Below are 24706 nucleotides of genomic sequence, written 5' to 3' on the forward strand. Positions count from 1 at the left end.
ATATTAATGTTGGACTATAACAACTTTGTTAAAGTTATACGCTGTCAATTTGAGATGCTTCCAACAATTATTTAGAGAAACAAGCTTATTAAACTTCCATCTTCCAGTTCACACTGAATGATTTCATGAGAAGTACTTCCAGCTCTAAGCTTGCATTTTGTGTTCAGGGAATTGCGGATTACATTTGTAACCTTTTGGCTTCATTTCAAACTTAATTCCTGTTCTGTTGAAAATTTTAAGTCAAGAATTAGATGCCGTGATTCATGCACTATAAGAACTGGTGGGATTGCCACGTTTCAGGTGCCTTTGCTCATGCATTATTTCTTGACATCCTACCAACTGCCTTAGAATGTCATTATGAGCGTGATGATTTTGTATTTACACCACAAATTGCATTTTGAAAGTTACCATAGTACTTTGTGTATGTAATAAACATAGACAGCTGTGCTCAGGGGTAATTTCAGCCACTGCTGAAATGATGTCTCTTTTAGAGTAACTGCCTTTGGGAAGACTAACCTTTAATAAAGTCAAAAAAACTTGTACGAGTAAAAGGGGTAACCTTTGGGGTGGAGATGAATAATCCAAAGAACAGGAAAGAGCATATGCAAGAAAAAAATATGGATGTATTATTTTATTCTGTGCTGAAATACTGCTCAGTACCACCTCAGGCAAAATTGGTGCATGGTTGATTGCCTTAAGCTGGCAAACAAGAAATATTAATTAAAATGATCTTTAAATTTGCGGTTGAATGTCTTGACTATTTTTCTATAGAATGCACTTAAGTGGTATAGCCTTTACTAAAGAGAAGGGGAAAAAATATCAGAACATGGATTGCGTTTAGAACCATCTGATTTATTAAACAGAAGCAGCTTGCAGTGAGTTGCTATAGGAGAAGTAAGGGGAAGTATAAAGGGAAACGTAGCTTTAAAAAAACCCAAACAACCAACATCTCCCCCCCCTCCCCCCCTGCAAAATAAAACCCCACTACAAGTGATGGGAATTGCAGTCCTGCCAGACAGTGTGAAAGAATAAATACAGTTCTCATGCTTCCAGCTGAACATGGTGTCTAAAGGAGAAAATCTCATGGCTGCTTCTGCTTGGTGCTACCAAGCATGTGTTTTCTCAGAAAATTCTCTGTAACATATTACTACAGCAGTAGGATTTGCTGAGCACTGCCAAGCTGAGTTCAAGATACAGATGACCTCTAAAGAGGCATTTTGGAGTGTGTGCAGTCAAAGCTAAGACAGGAAAATTGTGCTGGCTCCTAGAAGGGTCAGCTTGGTAAACATAGTACCAGAAGTTTACTTGGGGTGAAAACAGGAGATTGAAGATTTAAAAATGGAGATGGTGTGTGGGCCTTGAGGTTACAAAACCATTTCTAACAAGTACAGGCTGAAAGTGCAAATTTTTAATTTCGGCTAGCAACCACATTTTTCCAGCATGAGGATGCTGTCAGGAATGCTTCGTGGAGGAAAAGGGTTGGTTAGTGCTGATTGTGTGATACTAACTATGCTTTTTCTTATACGAATCATTGCTGGTGGTTCAAACATCAAAGGTAATTACATGGTCTGATGCCAGTGTGCATTTTTGGGGCGACTCTACTTCATCTCTTGTATGCCAGTAAGACATAAATCCTTATACAACTTCTGGGTTATTTTCTCTTGTTCATAGGAGAAAAGAGCTTGTACATACACACCTGATTTGCACCTGCTAATTTCACAAGAAATTGAGTTATTGTTTTCAGACTTGAACTACTTATGAAAAACACAGATGGACTCTGGCACCTTCCTGAGGAAGAACAATCTAGTCCAGCAGTTGGGATGCTGCCCTGAGACCCCAGAAACCTTGTGTGCTTTGCCACAAGACTTCCTGTGTACTGTTGGGCCAGAACGGATTTTTGCACCATTTAGTATAATGGATCCAGGTGCCCACATACCTTTGTGCACTTAGACATTACTGTCTGTGCCCCACTTTCCCATCTCTAAAAATAGGGACATTATTATCCCATCTCCCACAGATGCTATAATAAGTACATTTAAAGAGGGTGAGCTACTAAACACAACAGAGATAGGAGTGAGACATGCCAGGACCAAAGATAGAATTCAGGTTTTCTTGACAGGAGCTGTATTGTTTAGTTGAAACAAACTATTATATTATTTTGACAGTATTGAGGTTAAAAAAAAATAGAGATGGATTAATATGCAAGGATAGGCTGCTTGTTTAGACCCCCCCTTCTATTTTCTGTGCTGCTGTATCCTTTTTCCTGGAGACACTTTTCTGTTTTTGTTCTCCAGGCCACTTCTTTCCAGGTTGGTTCTACCTCGCTACAGGTTTTCCAGCTTACTGATCCTGGTGTCCTTCACAGAATTGGATGCTATATAAGAAGATGGGAAGCGATTATATAGAGAGTTTCTGTGCCTTTTTCATTAATATTGGTTCTAGAACCCATGGAAGAGTGCTGGAGTGGGGTAGAACTAGCTTGAAGCATCACTTTCCAAGATCGATGCATGCTTCAACATCATGACAAAGCACTTCTTTGGTTTCCCGTGTGTGAATCACTTTTGATAAAGCCCCGTTATCTTTGCACGCCTTTTACCATCTCCCAAGTATCTGATCCATTTAATATAAGATTATTGATTCCTGGTTGCCTTTGTGGAATTGCTTTTGGCTGCTTGTTATACAAGAAAATAGAAGAGATTCATGGACAGTTACCTAGTATGTGTGTTAAAATGCAGCCCAAAATCAAGATTCGAATGGTACTTTACTGACCCCTGCACAGATCTAAAAATTAATGTAAAGATTGACACTGTCATCATGCTTGCATGAGTTTGATATGTTGGTCTGGGGGTTTTGCCATAAGGAAGTTGTCTGTCAGAGTTGGGGGCAAGTACTTGCAAGAGCAAGGCTCTACATTTTGCTTTTTTTTGTCTTTTCTTAAGTGTGGGAGGCTCTGGCAGCACAAGTGTTTCTGATTCCTGCAGTGACCATTTCACCATTGAAACTTGCAAGGAGACAGAGATGCTGAACTACCTCATTGAGTGTTTTGACAGAGTTGGAATAGAGGAGAGAAAAGCACCAAAGGTACTTTGAAAAGAGTAAAGCGATATTTGAGCATCAGTTTGATCTCAAACAGTTTTCTTCATTTAGCTGTATTCAGACGGGAAAGATGGTTCATAACAGAGGAAAACCTAGAAAGGTTTAATGAAATGTAGTCTTACAAGTGGATCACTGAGATTTAATCTCTGTTCCCTTGAGTCAGGGGTCAACAACCCCCGGCATGCATGCCGAATATGGCACGCAAGGCCATTTTCCTCAGCACGTGTTGGGGCCGGGGCCGGGGCCAGGGCCAGGGCCAGGGTGGGGAGGCAGTAGCTGTTTGCAGCCTCCTGGCTGCAGCCGGCCCTGGCTCTGGGTAGCTGCTGCCAGTCAGCAGCCCAGGCTGCTCCCAGCAGGTGGCTGGGAAGATGGAAGGCCTGCTGCAAGTAGCCCAGGCTCCGTGGCTATCAGCAGCTACCCAGAACCTGGGCTGGCTGCAGCCAGGTGGCTACAAACAGCTGCTGCCTCCCAGCCCCAGCTGCCCCCTAGCCCCGGCTCCAGTCCTGGGCTCCAGGGAGGCAGCAGATACCAGCGATGCTCCCTGCTGTGCTCCCCTTGCTGCTGCTTCTGCAGAGCAGCGTGTGAAACCTGGCGTGGCAGGACACAGCAGGGGGCGCAGAAAGTTGCTCCAAGCTCCCCACTGCCCTGGCCGCACTGCCCCTGCAGGCGGGGCCGCACTCTGGCACCTTCCAAGGTAGGCACTGCGGGTTTTTTGGCAGTTTGGCCGAAAAACGTTGCCTACCCCTGCCTTAAGTCTTTTTTCCATGTTCAGAACCCCTCCTGTAGTAGTTTTACATCTGTGGCATGGACGGTGTTTTGGGAAATGATGCATGTCTTTCTTTGGTTTTCCTGATGATGATTGATTCCATACAGAAGCAGATCTTGGTGAGAGTAGGAACCTGGCAGAGATTTTTATCTTGCTATTAAGCTGAACCCATTCCTTTGTTGATAGTGGTACAGCAAATATTTAATTTTAGCGCTCTAAATATAGTTTGGAGAATTTTAATCAGGAAGGTTGCCTCCTCTTTGCTTAAGCTGCACAAATACACAAGTCCCCTGAATTTCCTATGTTTTGTTTCTGAACCTTTTCAGTTGTCATTGAAATAATTTGGCTTTTCTAATACTTCTGTTAGATGTGTAGCCAGCCAGCGGTTAGTCAGTTACTGAGCAACATCCGATCACAGTGCATTTCCCATGCTGCTTTGGTACTACATGGTTCCTTAACACAACCAAGGTGAGTATGGCTCATGTTGATTAAAAAGGATGCTAGTTCTCTGTTGGGTTTTTCTTTCCATGGAATTAGATAGAGAAACTTAAGATCAGCTGCAGAAGCGGCATGTATTTTCAGTCATGCAAATAGTGTTTTCTACTGCAGTGACTAGGAGAATAACAACACCAGTATACCATAAGTGTCTTAATGGGGATTTTCACTGATCACTATAAAGGTTTATCAGTGGCAGTCTAATGTGTGGTATAAACGAGCCCTACGTATTTGAAGGGATGATGTGAACAGCTAAACTATATTTGACTTGCCAAAATCCATGTAACTAGGATATTGACAAGCGTATGAATTGGAGCAAGCTAAAGGGGCAGGGCTTTATCAGGTACTCTGAATGTGTGTCTACTCTTATACTTCAGGAAGTGAAAGCTAGATTGTGTAAGTCTGACCCTCTTTCATTTAAAACGAATTCTTTGTTAATTTTCCTAAAAATAATGTCAATCATTCATTTTTTTTTTTACGTGAACAGCAAACATATGTTTGAGTATAATAGTGGGGAAAACGCACACCATTTAGTTTCAAGCTCCCAGAGTGCGGTTACATATAGTGAGCATGTTAATTTGGAAAATATTGAGACTATAACCTTTCCTTACGGCTGGAAAGACAAACAGGTTGAAATCAGAAGAACAGACCTAATGCTGTTTCTTCACCGGATGAGCCAAACAAAGGTCTTTTCATTAGGGAGGGGTGGAGAGGAGAACCATTTAATTTATAAAAGCCACTGTTTCCGGCCAGCCTCATTATGCTGTTAGTAGCAGTATCCACTGCAGAAAATTCTTTGTTCAGATGACTTGAGAAACTTGGTTACCTGCTTCTGAAAGAAGTAGCTGTCTCCCTGCTGAGGCTTTCTTGTCTGATACATCATTAAATTTGGTGCCTCTTCATTTTTTCCTAAAAAATGTCCCTTTTTTGCATGGCTAAAGGTTATTGCAGCAGCAGTCTCTGTTGGTACCATACATGCTGTGTAGGAACCTCCCATTTGGCTTCATCCAAGAATTGGTGAGAACAACCTACCAGGATGAAGAGGTGTTCAAACAGGTAAGGGGCTTGCCCAAGTGAAGTACGCTACTGTTTGGTTTCTGAGCTTTCCAGAGGAGAGCTTTCTGCAAATCGCATCCTGAGAGTGTAGTGCTGAGAACCATTATTCCAGGGGCTGGTGCAAGTCTGCTATCTAATTTAATATGGGGGGATAGAAGGAATGACAGAGCTCTGAAGTTTTACTTAAGCAAGCAAATAATGTGAAATTCTTCTATATATCAAAATGTAGTATAAAGCAAACTTCTTAACATACAGCACTCCTATGTAATGTAGAAGCACACTCCCAGATGGCTTTGGTGTATGGTAGCCTCGCATAACAGGGACTGTCACATTTTCTGAGCATTCTTCCAAATTTACCCCTCCAGTCAGATCCGAAACTCAGCAGTCTTCCAAGATCACATGCTCAAAATGTTGTGGTTTTCTGTCCATCTGCAAAGGATAGAGCAACTTAATAATATAATACTTTGCATCTATAACATGTTTCACTCAGGGATCTGTAAGCACTTTACAGATGGCAGCTCACTGAAATGTCACTTTACAGATGAGGACACTGAGACAGAGAGAGATTAAATGACTTTGCTGAAGGTGCCAGGGTGAGGTCAGTGAAAGATTCAGAAGTTGGAACTGAGTTCTCCTGTTTGCTAGCATGCTTTAATTAATAGGCCAATGTACTGCGAGCCAATGTAATACAAAAGCAGGTTAGTCAGGTTATAATTGTCTTTAATTAGCACTCTTGAACACGGTGACAAGCACTCTTGAACACGGTGACATGACTTATTTATAGAGAAATGGAATTCAAAACAGTGTGAACAGACTAATATCTTAAGAAGTCTAAAGAAACACTAAATTTATTTTTACTCCTGATTAATATGATAAAGACCCATCAGTACTGGCTGGAAATGGCTTTTGTAAAGAAATGTTTAATCCACAGAGCTGAATGCTTTCTGCAGACTCTTCTGTTTTAATTAACATATGTTTACACAAATGAGTGCAAAAGAAACTATTAATTCCTACCTGGGATTAAATATCAACATGTAAACAAGTCACTTTAATTTACAAGTTACTTCTTCATTGGGCTCTTATTATGTGTTCACTTTAATCAGGAGTATGTTTAAGGCACTTTTAGGGAATGGTTATAGAATACTTCTGAAGTCCAGCCTATCCTAAAGGTTAGAACCATTCCCCTAACTGGATTAGGGAACATATATATTGTAGCCATCTTTCATATCAGCGTAATGGTATTTGTGTACCGTTGTTCAAGAGGCCCAGGACGGTTCTCTTTAGGTTTCCGTAGTCATTCCTGTGTTGCCCAGAATCAGTGTTTGATCTTATTGCATAAGAAATGATTCCCCACGCATTTGTGTGACGTAGTCTGTATAATTGGGTGTCGTCATGTTTAGCTAATCATTTCCTCCCTTGGTACTTCCTCCTTTGCATCCCTTAATGATTGCTGTTGTTTTGTTAGTGCTTGTTATAGCATTAACATTTACCAGGATAAGCACCAAATCTACTGACTCACTGTGATGATGAAGAAATGTTGTCTTGTGAATAGGCGTACAGAGGTCTGAATGGTTCAGCTGTCAAGCTGTTGGAGGGAGGCCTAGAGCTCATAGTGCTGTCTTTTGTGTTTCTGTGAGTGTGCATGTGCGTGCACCTGTAGTTCACCACCTGTGTGTTGAAAGACTTATGTAATGATCCTGAGGAAAACTAAACAAGCAATCAAGCAGCTAGTCTCGTCAAGGGTGATGGCTTTATTACTGTTGCTGAGCTGTGGTGCATTTCATTAGTTTTATGTCCCCATCCAAGTCAGTGTGTTACTTTTGATGAAGCGAAGACCTAGGCAAGATGTCTTTCTCAACATGTTATGGGGTGAACGTCATTGCCTGAAGAACGTAGGAATTAGACTTGAGCTCATTTCTAGCTTCAGGATTCTTTCTCTCCCTCACCCTACAATTAAACGTGGAAATGCCTTTTAAAATTATGTGAATTAACAGAGCAAGCCTTAAGTTTTTGGGGGTTTTTTTCTTTTTCATATATTAACATTTGAGAAGTGGGTGAGGGTTTACACAGTGCAAAGCTGTGGTTTCATTTATACCTTTATTGTTTTCCATTGCTGAAGTGTGTAAGTAATATACTTCTGTTTTTACAGATTTTTATCCCCATCTTACAAGGCCTGGCTCTTGCTTCCAAAGAGTGCTCCCTTGATAGTGACAATTTTAAATACCCTCTTATGGTAAGAACCATTCCTTTCTAGCAGCTCTTGCTTTAGGATGCCTGGTACTTAATACAGTCTGTCTTCAAGCTAATGCCTTTCTTGGATTATTTCAACTTCTTATTAAGCACTCGCCTCATGTTGAAAATGTCAAGTGTTAGGACTATATAAATATATAAACAATACAATAAAATAACCAGATAGAATGTTTACTCCATGAGTGTGTGCTCCTTGTATATCCTCAAGACAAAGCTTCTCATTTTACTGGTGGAACCAAAGGCAGCACTGTTATCCAGTATAGTTCAAGACCATGAGCTGGATTCTTGTCTCGCACATACCGCCGGATAAATTCAGACTGCAAGATACCATGGATAATGACTGAGCCAGAAAAAAAACATGGCCTCAAATCTTGGGTTGAGTTTGCAGTTCCAGCAATTAGCTTAACCACCTTGGGATTCTGCAAATTAAAAAGACCTGATGGTGAGGTCGCTTAGCTACGTCTTAAAAAAGACATCCCCCCCCCCCCACACACACACAAAAAAACAACCCCAAACGATAAAACAAACTCCTAAACAAACAAATTTTCTTGGGCAGATTTATGTTTTTCTATTATCAGGCTCCCCTACTAGTCTCAATTTATAACTCTTGTGAAATTTGCCTTTTGGCTGCTGCATAGGCTAGTAATATTTCTAAGTGGAGTTTCTTCATCAGAGCCCTATACTGGGAGAGAACAAGTCAGTGGGATAGAGCAGTAGCTGTGCTCACTGTAGTATAATTGAAGCATGAGAACTTGTAGCACAAGAGAAGTAGAACACATGAAAGCCTACTTTTTTTTTTTTTTTTTTTTTTTTGTATTTTCAAAATCCTCCTTTATAGCTGTTTTCTTTACTTCTTTGCTGGAGTTTAAAGCGAGTTAGAGATTGTAGATAGGATTCTTTGTTTCAGGCCTCAACATTCATCTGACAGGCTTCCACTCAGAGTTGGAAGACAAAAGCCTTGGTTTGTGTAGGACAATAGCTCTATTTATTACTGGTACTGACTCTTGTATGGCAGTTCAGGAGTCCAGCAATGGCATCATTATGTACCAGAGAAGGAAATAACTAGCACAGCTAATTTCTAAAATAAGTGCAATATTTATTGTCCAGTTGAACCATTTAACTTTCTTGAGACAACTTGGAAAACACACAAACGCTAAAATAGTCACTAAGGTAGTTATATCCTGTTTCCATTATAGTGTAGGGAAGTTTTGCCAGGAAGTTTAGTGGAGCAGTCTTTGGCTTTTTAAATGTTCTAGCTTGGTTATTCTTTCACCAAAGATGATGTGGAAAATGCACGTGGATGATCTGTTCATGGGGTTTTTCCTTGCAGGCATTAGGTGAACTGTGTGAAATCAAGTTTGGGAAAACACACCCCATGTGCAGCTTGGTAAGTATATCCTGATTGATTTAGTGAGCCAGAAATGCTGTAAACTGGCGAGAGTAGAGAAGTTGTTCTCTTGAAGCTTGCTTGCATTGCTTTAAAAACAAGTTGTAACCAGAGTTTTGTGAAGTGTAGCTCTGGGCATATTTATTCTTGGAAAGAGTGTACTTTTGGGTAATTTAGTTCTACTGCTAAATTCACTTTTTCCTACATGTTGACACACAATATTTCTGCTACATAGTACATAGTGCTCACCTATCATGTTTACAGAGCCCTCGGGAAATATATGACTCAATTTTTTAAGAGAAAAATCAGTGTTTGGGACTTTTTACAACTGGAAAACTGAGCCTCAGAGAAGTGGCTTGTCGTAACATCACAAAAGAAGTCAGTTGGCTGAGCCAGATAAATTCCTGGCTTTCAGCCTTGAGCTAAAACTGGTACTCCTGATCAGCAAGGAACCTGGTTTCCTCTGTTTAAAAATCCCAAATTCTCTGATGAAAGTCCCAATTTTTCTGATTTAAAAAAATGCCTACTTGCATTTTTTTGCAGTTATTAAAATGAAAAGCCCCTTTATATGCAGGTATCAGTTGAATACAATTTTATTGATATATTTACAATTTTAAAGCAGTTTGGAAGCCTACCAGTGCATCAATCATTATAATAAATTAAGTTCTCAATAGTTATTTATCTTGGTGTTTGGTTGTGGTTTTTTTATCAAGGAAAATCAGAGCTCCCTCTGTCTCCTTTGCTCATTAGGATATGGGTCCAGCTGTGGCTGTCCCCCTGGCTACTTTGTGGTGCTGAACAGGCCTGATATGCTAGTGCCTTGCCCCTGCTCATGCCGTTGCCTCTCACTCCTGACCCATAGCAATCCCAGCACTGCTGGTGCCTGTCACTTCTGACCCATTATCCCCAGGACCCAGCCCCCCAGTGTGTGAGGAAGGTGGTGGGTGTGTGGGGAAAGGGGGATGTGGGCACAAGTGACATGGAGGGGGGCACATGCCTCCCCGACTTTGGCACTCAGTGGGGTGTGGGGCTGCAGCCAAGCTGGACCAGCTCCAGGCAGGAGCAGCCGGTGCAGCCCAGCAGGCAGGACCCAGCACAGGAGGGAGCTCTGTGCTAGCATGGCCGCCACGGTCAGGTGCAGCAGTTGTGGAGTTATGCCCCTCATTCTGCTGGGTGGGCAGAGAGCACCTCACCTTGGTAGCCATGGTGACATGGCATTCCCTCCCATGCCAGGTACCACCCTCTGGGCCACAGAAATGGCTCCTATCTGCAGCTTATCTGGCCCAGTTGCCACCCTATGCCCCACTGTGGGTGCAGAAATCTCAGGGGGCCATGTGTTCCCCCCCAACCCTCCCCATGTGTACACACACATCGCCTGTGTTCCCTTCCCCCACCTCCCTCCTTAGACTTACTTGGAGGAAGCTGCTGGAGCTGCTCTCCACCACACTGCCTGGTTGCCACAAGCATGTGTGTGCATGCATGTGCACATGGTGCACCCTGCATCCCACTTTCCCCCATCCCCGAGCAGCCTTTGCTGGCTGGAACTCTGTCAGCCTGCAAGGGGAAACCTGTGGTTTCCTGGGTTTTTCTCTTTGAAAGGAAAACAAATCTGTGTGTTTTTCTCCTTTAAAGGAGAAAATCCACATTTTTTTCCTGAGCAAACAGAAAACCTGGATCCCTGCTGATCAACTTGCAGGTTTGTTGAAGGACTGTTGTTTCAATTAACTAATTTCCTTGGCACTACCAGTCTGGTCAAGATTTGCATCTGTAATTTGTGGTACTTTAAGGCTCCTTGTATTGGAAATTTTGGGGAGCAGGGGCTACTTCTTGTTTTGTGGTATGTCTAGCACCTGCTAGAACAGGGGCCTGATACTGATTGAAGCTTTGAGGACTAGTGAAATATTTAACAGCAGTAAGCTTAAGAGAGGAGCAACATCAGTGAAAAGAGATCTCGCCCTAAAAAGCGGCATATTGGAATACAGAGAGACCTAGAATAGAGACTGTGATACTTTAAAATTCTAAGCAAGCAGAGACCTTGTTACTTAGCAGCCAACACAGCTGTGTTGAAGAACTGAGAATGTGATAGATGTCAAGGATAAAAGGTGCAAAAATGGTAATGCAAATAGAAAAAGAGTACTACCGATTTGGCAGCTCTGTGTCTTACTGTTTCTTGCTCTTTTTTTTTTTTTTTTTTTTGGTAGGTTGTATCTTTGCCCTTGTGGTTGCCTAAATCTTTAAGCCCGGGTGCAGGACGTGAGCTGCAAAGACTGTCGTACCTTGGCGCTTTCTTCAGTCTCTCTGTCTTTGCTGAAGATGATGTAAGTGCTCAAGAAGCGCTGCTTGCAGTGTCTTTTCTGAGAATAAACCACAAGATGTGCTTTTTGTACTGCTTGCAAATATTCTTTCTCCTTTCAGACTAAAGTGGTTGAAAAGTATTTCTCAGGGCCTGCCATTACTCTTGAAAACAACCGTGTTGTTAGCCAATCTTTGCAGCATTACCTGGAATTGGCAAGGGTGAGTGTCTCAGTAGTTCGCTCCTGCAGGTGGACTTTTATCCGTAGTTTTTTTTCATTCCTGGTTTTAACAGCGTTGGTGAAGAGTATTCTAACAAAATCCAGCTTAGGCAGTAAGGGTGAGGGCAGGTAAAAGAAGAGGCAAGTAGGGTTTACCCACTGGACCACAAGTCAAGACTTCTTTCACCAGGTCCTGAAGCCAGGCTTTGAGCATATCTATGGAATGTAGTTTTTGTCTGAGGATAAATAAAAGAGTACATGGTACGTTATCATAGGACATATGTTGCCATGATTTTTAAGGTATACTCTTCTGTTTATGTCTCTCTGAGAGAGAGAGAGAGAGAGAGAAGTTTTCTGTAGCTGAAGTATCAGTATTTTGTATAATGTGACTCCACTTCGGTAGGATTTTCTGTAGGCTTCTCAGAATACTTCAGTAGTCACTTGGAACTTGGGGGAAGAAGTTATCTTGTGTAGAAATGGAGACAGATTTGATTTATGAACAGATCTTTCACTTTACATTTCAGCTAGAACTGTTCAAGATTCTACATAATATTTTGCTGAATGGGGAAACTCGGGAGGCAGCTCTTAGTTACATGGCAGCTGTTGTCAATGCCAACATGAAGAAGGCACAGATGCAGGTAAACACGGGGAGCTCTATTCCTATTCATCCTGGATGCAGTTAGCTCTAGATGTCTGCTGATACAGTGGTACTTCAGGAACAGAAATCAAAGGGACTGCAAGGACTGAAGCAGTCAGAAAATCCATTTGGATCAGTCTTCAAAAGAATTCTTTAAATTATTTTCTGAAATTAACCTACTTGCTAGCTTAAAGCATATGTTTCCTCCTGGGTGAACACTGAGATGCCAGCTAAATGTGTTGGCCTATAATTCTGTAGCAGAAGCTTATCCCTTTTATTGATATATACCAACCTGCCATTTGTGGAAGTGTCTACCAAGTGGGGCAAGAAAGTTTTCAGTTAACTGTTAGTCAAGTTGCCAAGTTTCACGTTTTTGTGACTTGTAGATTTGTGTATGCCCTGGGAATGAACTAGCACAAATTTGCAGAAGCAACAGGGCATACATTTGTAACTAGTTACCTGCTTTTCGTACCACTTTTTTCCTTGGCATACCTTATATAAACAGGTGTTGCTGAGGCGGCATTATTTGAGGTTCCCATTTTCCATAGACGCAACATTTGAAACTGTTGTCAGAACTTAAACTTCCAGGAACCACTGTAAATCTTGCTTATAAGGTAAAGAGTAAGAAGCAAGGCTTAGCAACATACCTAATCCTTCTTGGTCCTGAATATAACTTTGCTAAAAATTTCTCAGCTTCTTTCCCCTCTTTCCTTCCTACTGCTTTTCCATTTTGATTTATACATTTAATGCTCCTGAAAAATGAGTGGTTAAATGTACACAGGACAAGGAGACCATATTGGTAGTTACAGCTGCTTGTACTCTAGTTATTGGGAAGTCTCCTTAGAGGTGCTGTCTTTTTTTTTGTCATATATTCTATATTATTAATAGTGGCTTGGCTCCTAAACTTGTTCATTGCAAACGTCTGTCACCCACTAATTTATTTTAAGATACCTTTTCCAAGCATTCACTTTCTGTACCTTGCCTTACAGACAGATGATCGGTTGGTGTCCACAGATGGTTTTATGCTCAATTTCCTATGGGTTCTGCAGCAGCTAAGCACAAAAATTAAGCTAGAAACAGTTGATCCCACATATATATTCCATCCGAGGTGTCGCATCATCCTCCCAACGGATGAGACGAGAGTGAAAGCAACCATGGAGGATGTTACAGACTGGATGGCTGAGCTTTGTAAGTGTAGTACATACATGTTCCTTTTTACTTCAATCCCTTTGTTCTGGTACTAGTGATATTTTGATATGTGATGCTAGAGATATTTTGGGTTGATTTTTTTGCAGACTCTTTTTCCTGTCCCTAAATAATTTGCTTGGTACCGTTTTCTGCCTTCATTAATTCAGCTGAAGATTTGCAGAGAAGTTTGGGGTGGTCAGATTCTGCTCACTACTTCATCCAGTTCTTTTCTCACTGTCCTTGGTCCCATGTTTTGTTCTTTTTTCTTTTTTCTTTTCTTTTTCTAGACAGGGATCCGTCTCAATTTTCTGAGCCGAAATTCCCAACGGAATGCTTCTTTCTAACCCTGCATGCCCACCACCTCTCCATCCTGCCAAGCTGCCGCCGCTACATCCGTAGACTGCGGGCCATCAGGGAACTCAACAGGTTAGATGCTGTGTTAGTTACCTAGCATGTGATACAAGATTCCAACTGTCACCTTAAATTAGTGTTTTCCAGAGTGTGATTCTGATTCCTGCAAATATGATGGAAGTTAAAAGCACATTATGGATGTACTTAAGTTGTAGAGTATGGTGGTGTCTATCCTGTGATCTGTCTTCTGTTTTTAGTCCTAACAGATTTTCTTGGCAGTGGTTTGCATCACAAATTCAATTAATAGGGGAAAGAAAAGAGATTAGGTGAACAAATAATACCAAACTCCTTGGGAGTCCCTGTCTTGGAGAACTGGATCTTTCTCAAAAGCCCCTTACGGCAATGTTATTGGTAATGTTTACAGTGGTTAAACTGTTGAGTGCTCTGTGGCACCACCAGAAGTGTGAGGATATCATACTCTAGGCCTTTTTGCACTGCGATAGAAGTATATGAAGTTGGATCTGTCTGATGTGCAAGTCATTGCAGTGATTGCTTTAAAAGCAGAGTATCATTATTCTGTCTGATGTTCTGTATCCCCCCAACAGATCATATTTTTATTGTTCCTCAGGGCTACTGTGGTGTGTAAGGATAAGAAGTGATCATCTCCTTCATTATGTAAAAGCTCCTACAGTGAATCTGAGCGATGGTGCTGCTTGTGTCATTCAACGAGTGGCCTGTCGTTTCTAAAATTAAAAAACCCTACAATTTTGATGCTAACATGAAGATGCATTTGTTTTCCCTTCTTGTCATGAGTCCAAATAGACTTTTATAGCTGTAGAATCGCAGTCGCAAAGTACTTTTCCCACTGCAATAAGTAAGAGCAGATTATACAGCATGAGTATTTTCCATGGCGTATAATTCTGTTCACTTAGTAAAAGTCCCTTGGCAGTAAGACCACAGATGGCTTGCGGAATCTTTCATCTACGTTCAATAATAGTTTATTGTGAGTTGTTTATAGCAGGGATTAATAACCTTTCAGTAATGGAGGGCCCAATTAACGGTTCAGTCATGACGAGTTCTGGAGTGTATAATTTATTCTTCTGTTGATCTTCACCAGCAATGTGACACCAGGTAGCTTCTTCACAAAGCACATGTACAAGGATTGCTGGATTTGCCTTAGCTGCTTGCAGTGTCTGACCAGTGAGAGAGATTCATGGAGCACCCACTAGAGCAACCCCTGTCCACCCGCCAACCCCAGCCCTGCATGCCCAGGGGGAGTTGTGGGTAGGCAGTCCTTATACACCGATTGAAGGCACCCCCAGCAGCACCCCAGTCTCCAGCATAACTTTCCTACTTGCAAAGCATCCCCATCTGCTGCAATCTAGCTAGCACAGCCCTACATGGATCATTACCTGACTGCTCCACAAGTCCCTGTCTGGCTGGGGACATGCTGGAGCCCTTTTTTTGACTCGCTGCTGTTGGATCTACTGCCTGGTGCGTGGTGCAGAATGGATTTTGCTGCCACAGCTCCTCCACCTGTTCAGAAGTGCACTGCACTGTGGGATGTTCCTTGCGGTCTGCAGGGTCCCAGAAATTGTGACGCTGGATCTGCCCTGTGGACCGTATGTTGCCAACCTGTGGTTTATGATATACACGTACAAATATCCAGGAGGGTTGTTAGGGCCTGGATGTGAGGAATGATTGCGTGTTGTACATAAACAAAGGTTTTTGAATAAGCAGACCCTGGATTTTAAGAATAACCATTCCTCTTAGGCTTGTCAGTCATTGGGTGTTTCCATAGCAACTGTGTCTGGTCCTCCAACATGCTGAGTGCTTTTGGCTTTCATTGATTTCACTCGAAGTTATGGGTACTCAGCATTTCCCAGGAAGATCAGGCCATGTATTTGGATGTCACTCATAAAGACATTAAGGTTAGATAATTAGCCACAGCAGATAGCAGTTGTTTTGGGGGGGGAGGGGCAAGAGGGGGCAGAGGCTACTCTTATGCCTGAAGGAGGGAGGAAATGGAAGCAGAATAGGAGAGAATAATAAATACTTTGCATGCTGAACTGAGAAACTACTCTTTTAAAATGTGCTGAGTCCAGAAGATACTTGAACTCATCGTGTCCAGAAAAGAGCTTAGTGTGGATGGTTGTGTGATGCTAGTCTACCATTGACTTACTCCCCATGTTAGATCTACACTGACTGTGCCAAGAGGAAAGGGCCAACAGTGTTATTGATAAGTGTGGCCCTTGCATGGATGTAGAGAATGGGAATGATTTCATCCTTGTTTACGCGCCTTCCCTCTATGCAGCTTAGAATTGCAATCAGAGGGATTGTGGGTTAAAAGAAGAAATCTGGAAAAGAAAATGTCTGGTGGGGGTTGGGATCCAGAGATGGCACAGGGATTGCGTTTGTACCTGGTCTGGAGGGGAACATATTTGGGGAAATTCATGTTGGTACCTTCCCTTTTTTCCTTCTAGCTGCTTCTGCTTTTCACCATCTCTTTGCCCTTGCTCCTAGAGGTAAATGAGATTTGGGCCTGAATATCAGGTGTTCTCACTGTTAGTTGGATCATCTCTGTTATCCATCATGGTTCTTAATGACTTGGTTTAAGTGGGGGGTTTTTTATATTGTAGATTTGGTAAAAAATAAATAGTACAAAATGTGGTGATTAAATGATTAGCTATTCCTGAAGGGAGAATTCTTCCCCTGTTATCATCCTGCCTCTTCCACTTTCCATTTTTTCTTCTGTCTTCCTCCCTGCTTCCACCCCACCCCCAACTTTTTGGTCATGGCTCTAGTTTGCTTAATACATTGGCTCTCAACCAAGGTGTGGCAGCACCACAGGGCTCCTTGAGGTCTTTTCAAGGGTGCCGTGGGGTGCCAAGCAATGTTAGCACGCTTAGGTTTGCAAACATGTTTCACAGGATAACCCCAGAGGCCATGTCCAGACAGGTGTGGACATGTGGTATATGGCACTGCAGATCCATCTCTGTCACTACACCCTGCACATGCAGGCATATCGCATGCTGCTACCTTGCATGGTGGGAGAGCGGGGGTTGACTCCAGGAGGTCCCAGGGTCAAAAAAAAACATGGCAAAAAGCAGGGTGGCAGACATGGTAGCAATGTGCGCCGCCCCCCCAAAACCAGAACCTGGCCAGCCGGAGCCATGCTTCAACTGCAGGCCAGGCTTCCAGCCACAGGAACACTGCGGCTGCAGCTCCCCAAGGCCCCCAGGACCCCAGGTAAAGCTGCTGGGGCCAGCACAGTTGCTGGACCCAGCCTTCTCTATCTGGCTGTCGTCACCTGCTACGTGCCAGAGCATGCATGGCATGGGCATTCCCTGGGTACAAGTAGTAGCAACACAAAGTGTGCTGTTGCTACTTGTCCCTAGGAAAATAAACGGATGGGGCCAGAGCTTTAAAAAAGAAATCCTAGGAAAATAAACGGATGGGGCCAGAGCTTTAAAAAAGAAATCCTTAGTGTTGAAACCATTTTGACCTGTTTTCATAGTCAAAAAAATGAGTGAAAGCTAAGAACTGTCATTTTCTGAAGGGTGTCTTGGGTCTATCAAGGGATACTTTGGTTCTAAAAAAAAAAAATTGAGAAACAAAGTTTAATCGGTATGTCAGGCTTGGATTGATGTATCTGGTGCATCCTAGCATGTGGCCTTTGGACAAGGTTTGCCTTTGTTTTCAGCAAGATACAGGAGTAGCTTGCTGTCCTTGTCATGGTATGGCGTAGTTTTGGTTGAAGAATGAGCTTTGTAATCTTACTTTTAATAAAATCAGTGAGGGAAAATTTGGCAAGAAAGCCAGATAGATTAAGTGTCCCCTTTGCTATAATTACCAGCGATTTCATATGATTTACAGGACTGTCGAGGATCTGAAAAACAATGAGAGTCAATGGAAAGATTCGCCTCTGGCTACCAGACATCGAGAAATGCTGAAACGCTGTAAAACGCAGCTTAAGGTTTGTAATTAGCTGGGATGGCAACTAACTGGCCTTGCCAATATGTAAGTGCAGTGTTAATGTTTTCTTTCACTGTAAATGATCTGTTGGCTGATAAGTGGTGAGTTTTTTGAAGGCGTCTGAAAACGTTCCTTAGATGCTCTTGTATGTGTAGTCTGTTTGTAGCATGTTACAGTGTAGTATAATACCTGTTAAGTACCCTCATAAATATGCACCATATGATAGGGGTTGAAACCCCTTAGTGCTTAGCAGTTTTAAAATTAAAAGCAAGTGGCAGACTAATCCACGGGACAGCACTGGGAAATCTGAAAATATTGCTGTCCCCATCTTCCAGATTGGAAAATAAAAGTAACGAGCCGAAGCAACTACTCAGGATCTCTATATATGCGTGCACAACTAAGAGCCAACCTGAACTTAGAACTCCAAGGTCCTTAACTCCCTTTACTGAGAGCTTTCCAAAGTGGGTGTGCTACAGTCGCTCACTGAGAATTTCTGTGGTCTGCATAATAGTCCCAGTTTTCAGTTGATGGAAATTTTTTTGCTGCATCATCTAGACAACGTTGAGCGATTCACCTCACCCTGATTCCTTTCTTAACTCTCCTGTTCTTGTACTACTGTTAGAGTAATTACTCCTTGCCTACAAATTAGCAATGGTTTTCACCTGTGTATGTATATATGTATATGTATATATATATGTATGTGTTCATATTGGACATCTTTGATTTCATTGTTATTTCTTTCAAGTGTACTGTTACCTAGAATAGTTTTTCTTCGACATGTTTAGCTATTTGGGCGGATTTTGTGTTGTGTTACTTGCATCTTGCACTGGATAAGCCTTTATGTGCATCTTCTCTTGCAGAAGCTGGTGCGTTGCAAGGCGTGTGCAGATGCTGGCTTGCTAGATGAGAACTTTTTGAGGAGATGTCTGAATTTTTATGGCATGGTGATTCAGCTGATGCTTCGCATCCTCGACCCTGCTTACCCCAAGTGAGTTTCAGGGCTGGGGATGTCTGTCACTCTCTGAGCCAGTCTCTCACTTTTACCACCTGCTGGAAAATTTGTGGTTGGTTCATGTCAATGGATGAGTTTGTGAAGAATGCCAGCTTTATTTATGCAACAGTTTTGGTTAGAGCAGTAAAAATTTCAGGTGTGGATTCCTGATGTGAAGCACTGAGATTTGGTTAAAACTCCTCATATAAGAAGGTCTGCAAAGAGCTGTTCTGTAAGCAAACACAAAATGTTGTTTAACCCGGCTAGTCCACGATCCCTCTCATTAACTCTGTCCCTGTGTGTTTTCTGTTCTGTAGCATGAAGCTGCCTTTAAATCTTGATGTTCCGAAGGTGTTTGCAGCATTGCCGGAGTTCTACGTGGAAGATGTGGCTGAATTTTTATTTTTTATTGTTCAGTAAGTCAAGTCATGCTTGAAGATCAGCTATTACTTTTTCCCTGTACTGTGACATGATACTGTATTGTTGATAGTGTTTGCAGTAGTCTCTGGATCCACTTTGGCATTTGCCATCTCTGTAGCTGAAAACCAGTGTGGACACTGAGCTAAGCCAATTCCAGCTCCAGTGCAAAGGCAAGACCAGTAAAAACATGCTTGTTGATCATGGCTTTCTCTGCTTGAGGAAAGGCAGAGAAGGCAGGAGAAAGTGCAGCGAGGCAAATTGTGATGATAAGTTGCACGGACTTTGGTAGCCCCCTGTGTGCCTGTCTGAGAGGAAATCCAGAGCTTACCTTAGCTATGCCTTTCCCACCCCTACCCTGTTCTTTCCAGCTTCTCCTTTTTCCTTCTAGTTCTTCATTTCTGTGCAACTTTGTGTTGTTTTTGTGACTCTGTCCTTTTCTTAGCTCACTTGAAGGCTGTGTGGTGCTGGGGATGTGGGACTTGGCATCTTTTGGTGACTCCATGGGGATCAGCTATGTGTACTGTTGTAGGTGTACAGACAAGAGAAGGTTGGGCCAGCAGGCTATTGCTTTAGCCTCTACATATGAGCTGCTTGTACCTCTGGCACTGTTTAAGGCATTGTAGGAACAGGGTTGCAGGTGACTTTCAAGGAACCACAAGCTGCTTTATTCTCAACCCTTGGTGAATCTTGGCAAGGGGGATTGGAAGCTGTGTGTATATGTATATCTCTCATACAGTCTACAGGAGACTCCGTTTTCAGCGTAGGGTGGTATAAAAAGCCACCACCCTCTTGATATTGAGAGAGGTCTGAATTTCATCTCTTGTAGGTCTGATGAGGTATTAACAAGCTCTAGAACAGATGTAAAAGTAAGATGCGACAGTGAAAGAAATGCCCTTCAGTTTGTGGGTTTGACAGAATTGCATTGATTTCTAAAGCTAACCTTATAGCTGAGTGCAGCTCTTCCTCAGACTGACTAGGCAGCTGTTTATAAAATTTGGGATTTCAGTTGTTTCCCTCCTGCAGTCCTATCTTCCGCTCAGCTTCCAAAGAGACAGCTCCTAGGAGCTGTTGTTAAAGTGACACTTCTAAGGAGATGTTGATGCCAGAGAAAGTGCAGCAGCTGAATGAGGCTGTGCTTCAAAGGAGGCCTGTTTCCTGGAGTTGGGGACCAGGATCCAGTTCCTGGAGGACTACTGGCAAGAGCCTCTAATAGAATCTAATGAATATCTTGTTTCCATGGTGGCAGGTAGTGGTGGTGTCAAAATGACGTATGGTTTTCCTAGTGCTAATGGGCCTTCTAAACCTGTAGTTGCCTGAGGTAGATACATGGTGGAATTCCTTGTAGATGCTGCATGCTTATTTTTTCTTCCTTCTCTGCAGATATGCTCCTCAGGTGCTTTATGAGCCCTGCACTCAGGACATTGTGATGTTCCTTGTTGTGATGCTGTGCAACCAGAACTACATCCGAAACCCCTATCTGATTGCGAAGCTGGTGGAGGTGATGTTCATGACAAACCCTGCCGTTCAGCCACGGACACAGAAGTTCTTTGAAATGATTGAGAATCATCCTCTCTCCACTAAATTGTTAGTCCCTTCATTGATGAAGTTTTATACAGGTAAGACACTGGGAGGGAAGTGCGTGCGCGTGTCATCAGTTGCTTTAGGCTCTGAAATATCAAGGCTGGTCTCCTGTGGATCCTGACCAGGTTTGGCCTTATCTTGCTTTCTGACCATATTTGTGTCAGCACTTCTAAACCCTGTAAAGATGCTTATAATGCTGTAGTGGTGCATACGTGCCAAGCCTGGAGCTGAAACTTGTTGTGCTCAAGGCCGTGTGCGCATATTCACATAACCTGGGAGACTTCTCCCGGGTTTCTTTTTGTGGTAAGAAAACTTGCTGAGAGTCAAATGTACAGGGCAGAGAAGAGATCACAAGACTGGTGCCTACACTGATAGCAACATCAAGGCTAATATTTTAAATTTACAAAACCAGGTAATTTCTGAGCACTCTGGCTTTGTATTTTTTGTCAGTTCCTTTCCCCGTAATTTTTTTTGCCAAAGAGCAGGTTAGGCAAACACTTGAATGATATATGGTGTAGGCAGGGATAATCCAGCCTTAAGAAAGAGGTTGGAATAGATGACCTCCAGAGGTCCCTGCCAGCCCTATCTTTCTTGCCGTATTAAGCTTTTTCTAGCAAGCTTTATTTGACTGTGCTGTATGTATTTGAAATCAAGAATTATTGTATTGTTTTACCCTGAAACAATGCAAGCAGCCTAAACAAAAAGGAATGGCAAATTCCTAAAATAAAAATCAAAGCTATATGCAAGCAGAATTTTGCCTCCAAAACAGAGAAGAGCCAGAGGCTTTATGAAATACACTGGGGACTTTACTGTTACTATTGATTGTTTTATTTAGAAGTGCTGACGTGCTGTGGTGATGACTGGAAATATTAAACCCTGAGAGAGTCTTAGTATGGATCATTACTTGTGTGAAATGGCCCTCAGATTCAGTTGATGTAGAAACAACCGAATCACCTGATTTAATCACAAAAACCTGTTCTAATTGAGAGACAAAACCTCATCATTTTTAAAGGGATAATATATGTTTAATTTTATATGTACTGCAAGTATTAGCAAGCATAAACAGTTATGTGCTTTTAAATGATGGAGTCAAGGCAGAGGTATGGTATTCCCTTCCTTCTGAGATGTTCTGTGGGATCCATATCCCCTGAAGGTTTGGTTCTGGGAGATAGTGGGCACAGCTATTTTAAATGGGGACCCAGTTGAAATCTACCCAGGGGTTTTCATTTCCTGCAGTTTCCAGTTATTCCTGCTCAGCGAAGGTGTGATAGGGAAGGTACAATGTACCAACACAGTGCAGTCAGGAGGGAAGGGGTGGGGGTGAAGAGGTTTTAGTGGAAACATTGGGGTCTTTTTCTTTCTCAGATGTTGAGCACACTGGAGCCACCAGCGAGTTCTATGACAAATTTACCATCCGCTACCACATCAGTACCATTTTCAAAAGTCTCTGGCAGAACATAGCTCACCATGGCACCTTCATGGAAGAGTTCAAGTGAGTAAAAGGCTATGCATGCTGCAGCTTGCTGTCATGAAAGCCAGCAGAGAGCCTATTAACCCTCCACTTGAAGTGTAAAGACTACTGGAATGAAGGTCCAAGGCTGATCGCTCCAAGAGCAGAACTGAACAGACACTTAGTGTCAGGGCCAGAAAAAACATACTAAGCCTGGAAGTGGAAGAGGAAATCTCCCTGCATGTTCATTTTCAAATAAGCCCTCTGTTTTGCTCTGCACACTGCTTGTTCTTTCTTGCTTTTGTGGGGAAGGAAACATGTGCTCTCTCTGCCGTTGTCATAGTGAGCCAAAAATACCCCGGGATGTGCTTTTTTGTAGTGTTTTGTTAGAGGGAACAGTGAGCAGCAACGGAGCATATTTCTGAGTTGGGAGAGTGGGGACCCTAACTCAGATCCTGCAGGGGACCTTTCTGGGCATGCTTGTCCTAATTGCCATTTAATGACCATATCATGGTTTAATTCACTGTGCAGAAACAGGAATTATCCCTCTCTCTTCTGCACTGTGCTCCCTCTGCTGGTCTGTCTCATGTTCTTTTTCCATACACTGATGGGTTTGCTTGGGTCCACCCTGTGGTTTCTTAGCTAAATGACAATTTTGTCCTTGCTTTGCTCTTTGAGGTAGAATTTTTCCTCCCCTTGTGCCATGTCTTCCCTCTGTGCTCTGCCATTGCTGTCAGGAGTGGAGAGATGCTGCTTTCACCTGACATCTTGCGAATGACTAGGCACCCCTGCCAGAGCTGCAACCATTTAAACAAAGAGGAATGTGGAGTCTGCATGGGTTCTTGCAGCCACAATCAGCCTGGGCTCTGGAGTAGGGCAATGAATTGTCCAGACTGTGGAATGTGAGGGAAAGGTTGCAGGTGATCCAGATTGAGAGTCACAGTCTGGAATGAACGCACCCGCTGTGCTGTGGAGGGATAAATATTTGCTTCAATGTTCTCAGCTCTGGGAAACAGTTTGTTCGCTACATCAATATGCTGATAAATGACACAACGTTTTTGCTGGATGAGAGTCTGGAGTCCCTAAAGCGTATTCATGAAGTCCAAGAGGAGATGAAGAACAAGGAACAGTGGGACCTGCTGCCAAGGGTGGGTATAGTTGGGCTTTTCCCAAAAACATATCTTTCTTTGTGTGCTAAAGCTTTTTTGAGTACAGGGAGAACCCATGAGCAACTCTGCAAAAGCAGCCCTGGGATATGTTGCCTTTTGCTGCTTTTGCAGCCAAGATCATGTCAGACACCGCTTCTTGAACAAAAAAACCAATCTGCAGAGCTACATCAGGTTTGGCATGGAGTGTGTGTGTGCAGGGGAAGACTATGAGGTGTACCTAAAAATCATAGTGCAGAAACGGGCTTGCAAACCTTTACAATGAAAGCTTTGGAAAATGCCCATCAGTTGAGTTCTCTTCCACTAATTGTTCTAGAAAAGAGTCACAGCATTGATCTTGCAGAAAGCTTGGGCTAGAAAGGAAGAGAATAAACCTCAGACTTCAGTCTGATTATACAACAATCGTGTGTTGACTTGCCAATGTCAGGTATTTTTATTTTAAGGTTATTGATTTTTAAAAAGCAGACTGGCATAGAAAAGATATAAAAAGAAGGGCAAGATCTATTTTGCTGCATTTCTTCAGACAAGAAAATTCTAATTGCTTTATCCTCCAAAAAGGTATTGCTTTCTTCCCCAAATGCAAACAATAATGAAATGATACCCAAAAGGTTGCATATGCTCAAAGTATTGACAGCAGTCTTATCTAGCTGGCTTTAATAATGCACATGGCCATAGATTTTTGGAGTAAGAAGTCCTTCGAAGTCCTTCGACTGCAAGCCAGAAAGATTTCTGCCTGACTCTCCGATTCTAGGATGGCTATGAAGTATTGGCATTTGGTGGGGAAGAGCAAATTATAGTGAGCAAATATGCTAGAGAATCCATGTGAATCCCATAACAGGGGATCTCATTTCTAGTTATCTTGTGGAGTGATACAGCAATTTAGAGCTTTGATACAGTCTGCTTCAGGGGAAGGCAATTATTGTGGCTGGAGGGCCACTTACCAAGTTTTGGCAAGCTGTGGAGGGCTGCAAGGGTAGCCCTGCCCCTTGATAGGTGCCCTGCCCCCTGGTCACCATCTTGGAACCAGAAGTCCTGTCCCCGAACACCTGACCTTTGCCACCAGAAGTCCCGTCTCTTACCCCCGAAAGTACTCCTTTCAGCAAGGGGGTGTGCCATCTCAGAACCAGAAAAATAGCAAATTATATTCTAAACTCAAACATCTACTACAACACCTGATTTTAAAAAATATTTTGTCCTGATTTATTTGCGTTTGCGTAGTGTACATAGAAGTGATAGTATAAAAGCTTAAAATGAAGTGTTACTATTGTATATTGTGGGCAGGGTATGGGTCAGTGGGGGGACTGTGAGTATATAGGGTGTAGAGGAGTGTGTGGGGAGAGGGTGTGGGGAACTAGATAGGTGTGGGGCATGCAGGTATGTATAC

General features: G+C 42.6%; 1 protein-coding gene across 2 annotated transcripts in view; it reads left to right on the forward strand.

The window, feature by feature from the left end:
• UBE4B (ubiquitination factor E4B) overlaps positions 1 to 24706 on the forward strand; it is a 68419-nt gene that overhangs the window by 34728 nt on the left and 8985 nt on the right. For both annotated transcript variants that reach the window (XM_090023523.1, XM_090023524.1), the window contains 16 exons: positions 2940 to 3081; positions 4230 to 4330; positions 5299 to 5413; positions 7563 to 7646; positions 8994 to 9050; positions 11252 to 11368; positions 11466 to 11564; positions 12088 to 12201; positions 13190 to 13388; positions 13676 to 13814; positions 17616 to 17715; positions 18575 to 18702; positions 19023 to 19121; positions 20506 to 20741; positions 22072 to 22198; positions 23160 to 23304. In XM_090023523.1, the coding sequence (XP_089879649.1) occupies positions 2940 to 3081; positions 4230 to 4330; positions 5299 to 5413; positions 7563 to 7646; positions 8994 to 9050; positions 11252 to 11368; positions 11466 to 11564; positions 12088 to 12201; positions 13190 to 13388; positions 13676 to 13814; positions 17616 to 17715; positions 18575 to 18702; positions 19023 to 19121; positions 20506 to 20741; positions 22072 to 22198; positions 23160 to 23304 (2002 nt within the window). The remainder of the gene's footprint in view (positions 1 to 2939; positions 3082 to 4229; positions 4331 to 5298; positions 5414 to 7562; positions 7647 to 8993; positions 9051 to 11251; positions 11369 to 11465; positions 11565 to 12087; positions 12202 to 13189; positions 13389 to 13675; positions 13815 to 17615; positions 17716 to 18574; positions 18703 to 19022; positions 19122 to 20505; positions 20742 to 22071; positions 22199 to 23159; positions 23305 to 24706) is intronic.

This window comes from Crocodylus siamensis, chromosome 12 (genome assembly GCF_052110815.1).
Source record: "Crocodylus siamensis isolate JL-2025a chromosome 12, ASM5211081v1, whole genome shotgun sequence".
Lineage (NCBI taxonomy): Eukaryota > Metazoa > Chordata > Crocodylia > Crocodylidae > Crocodylus > Crocodylus siamensis.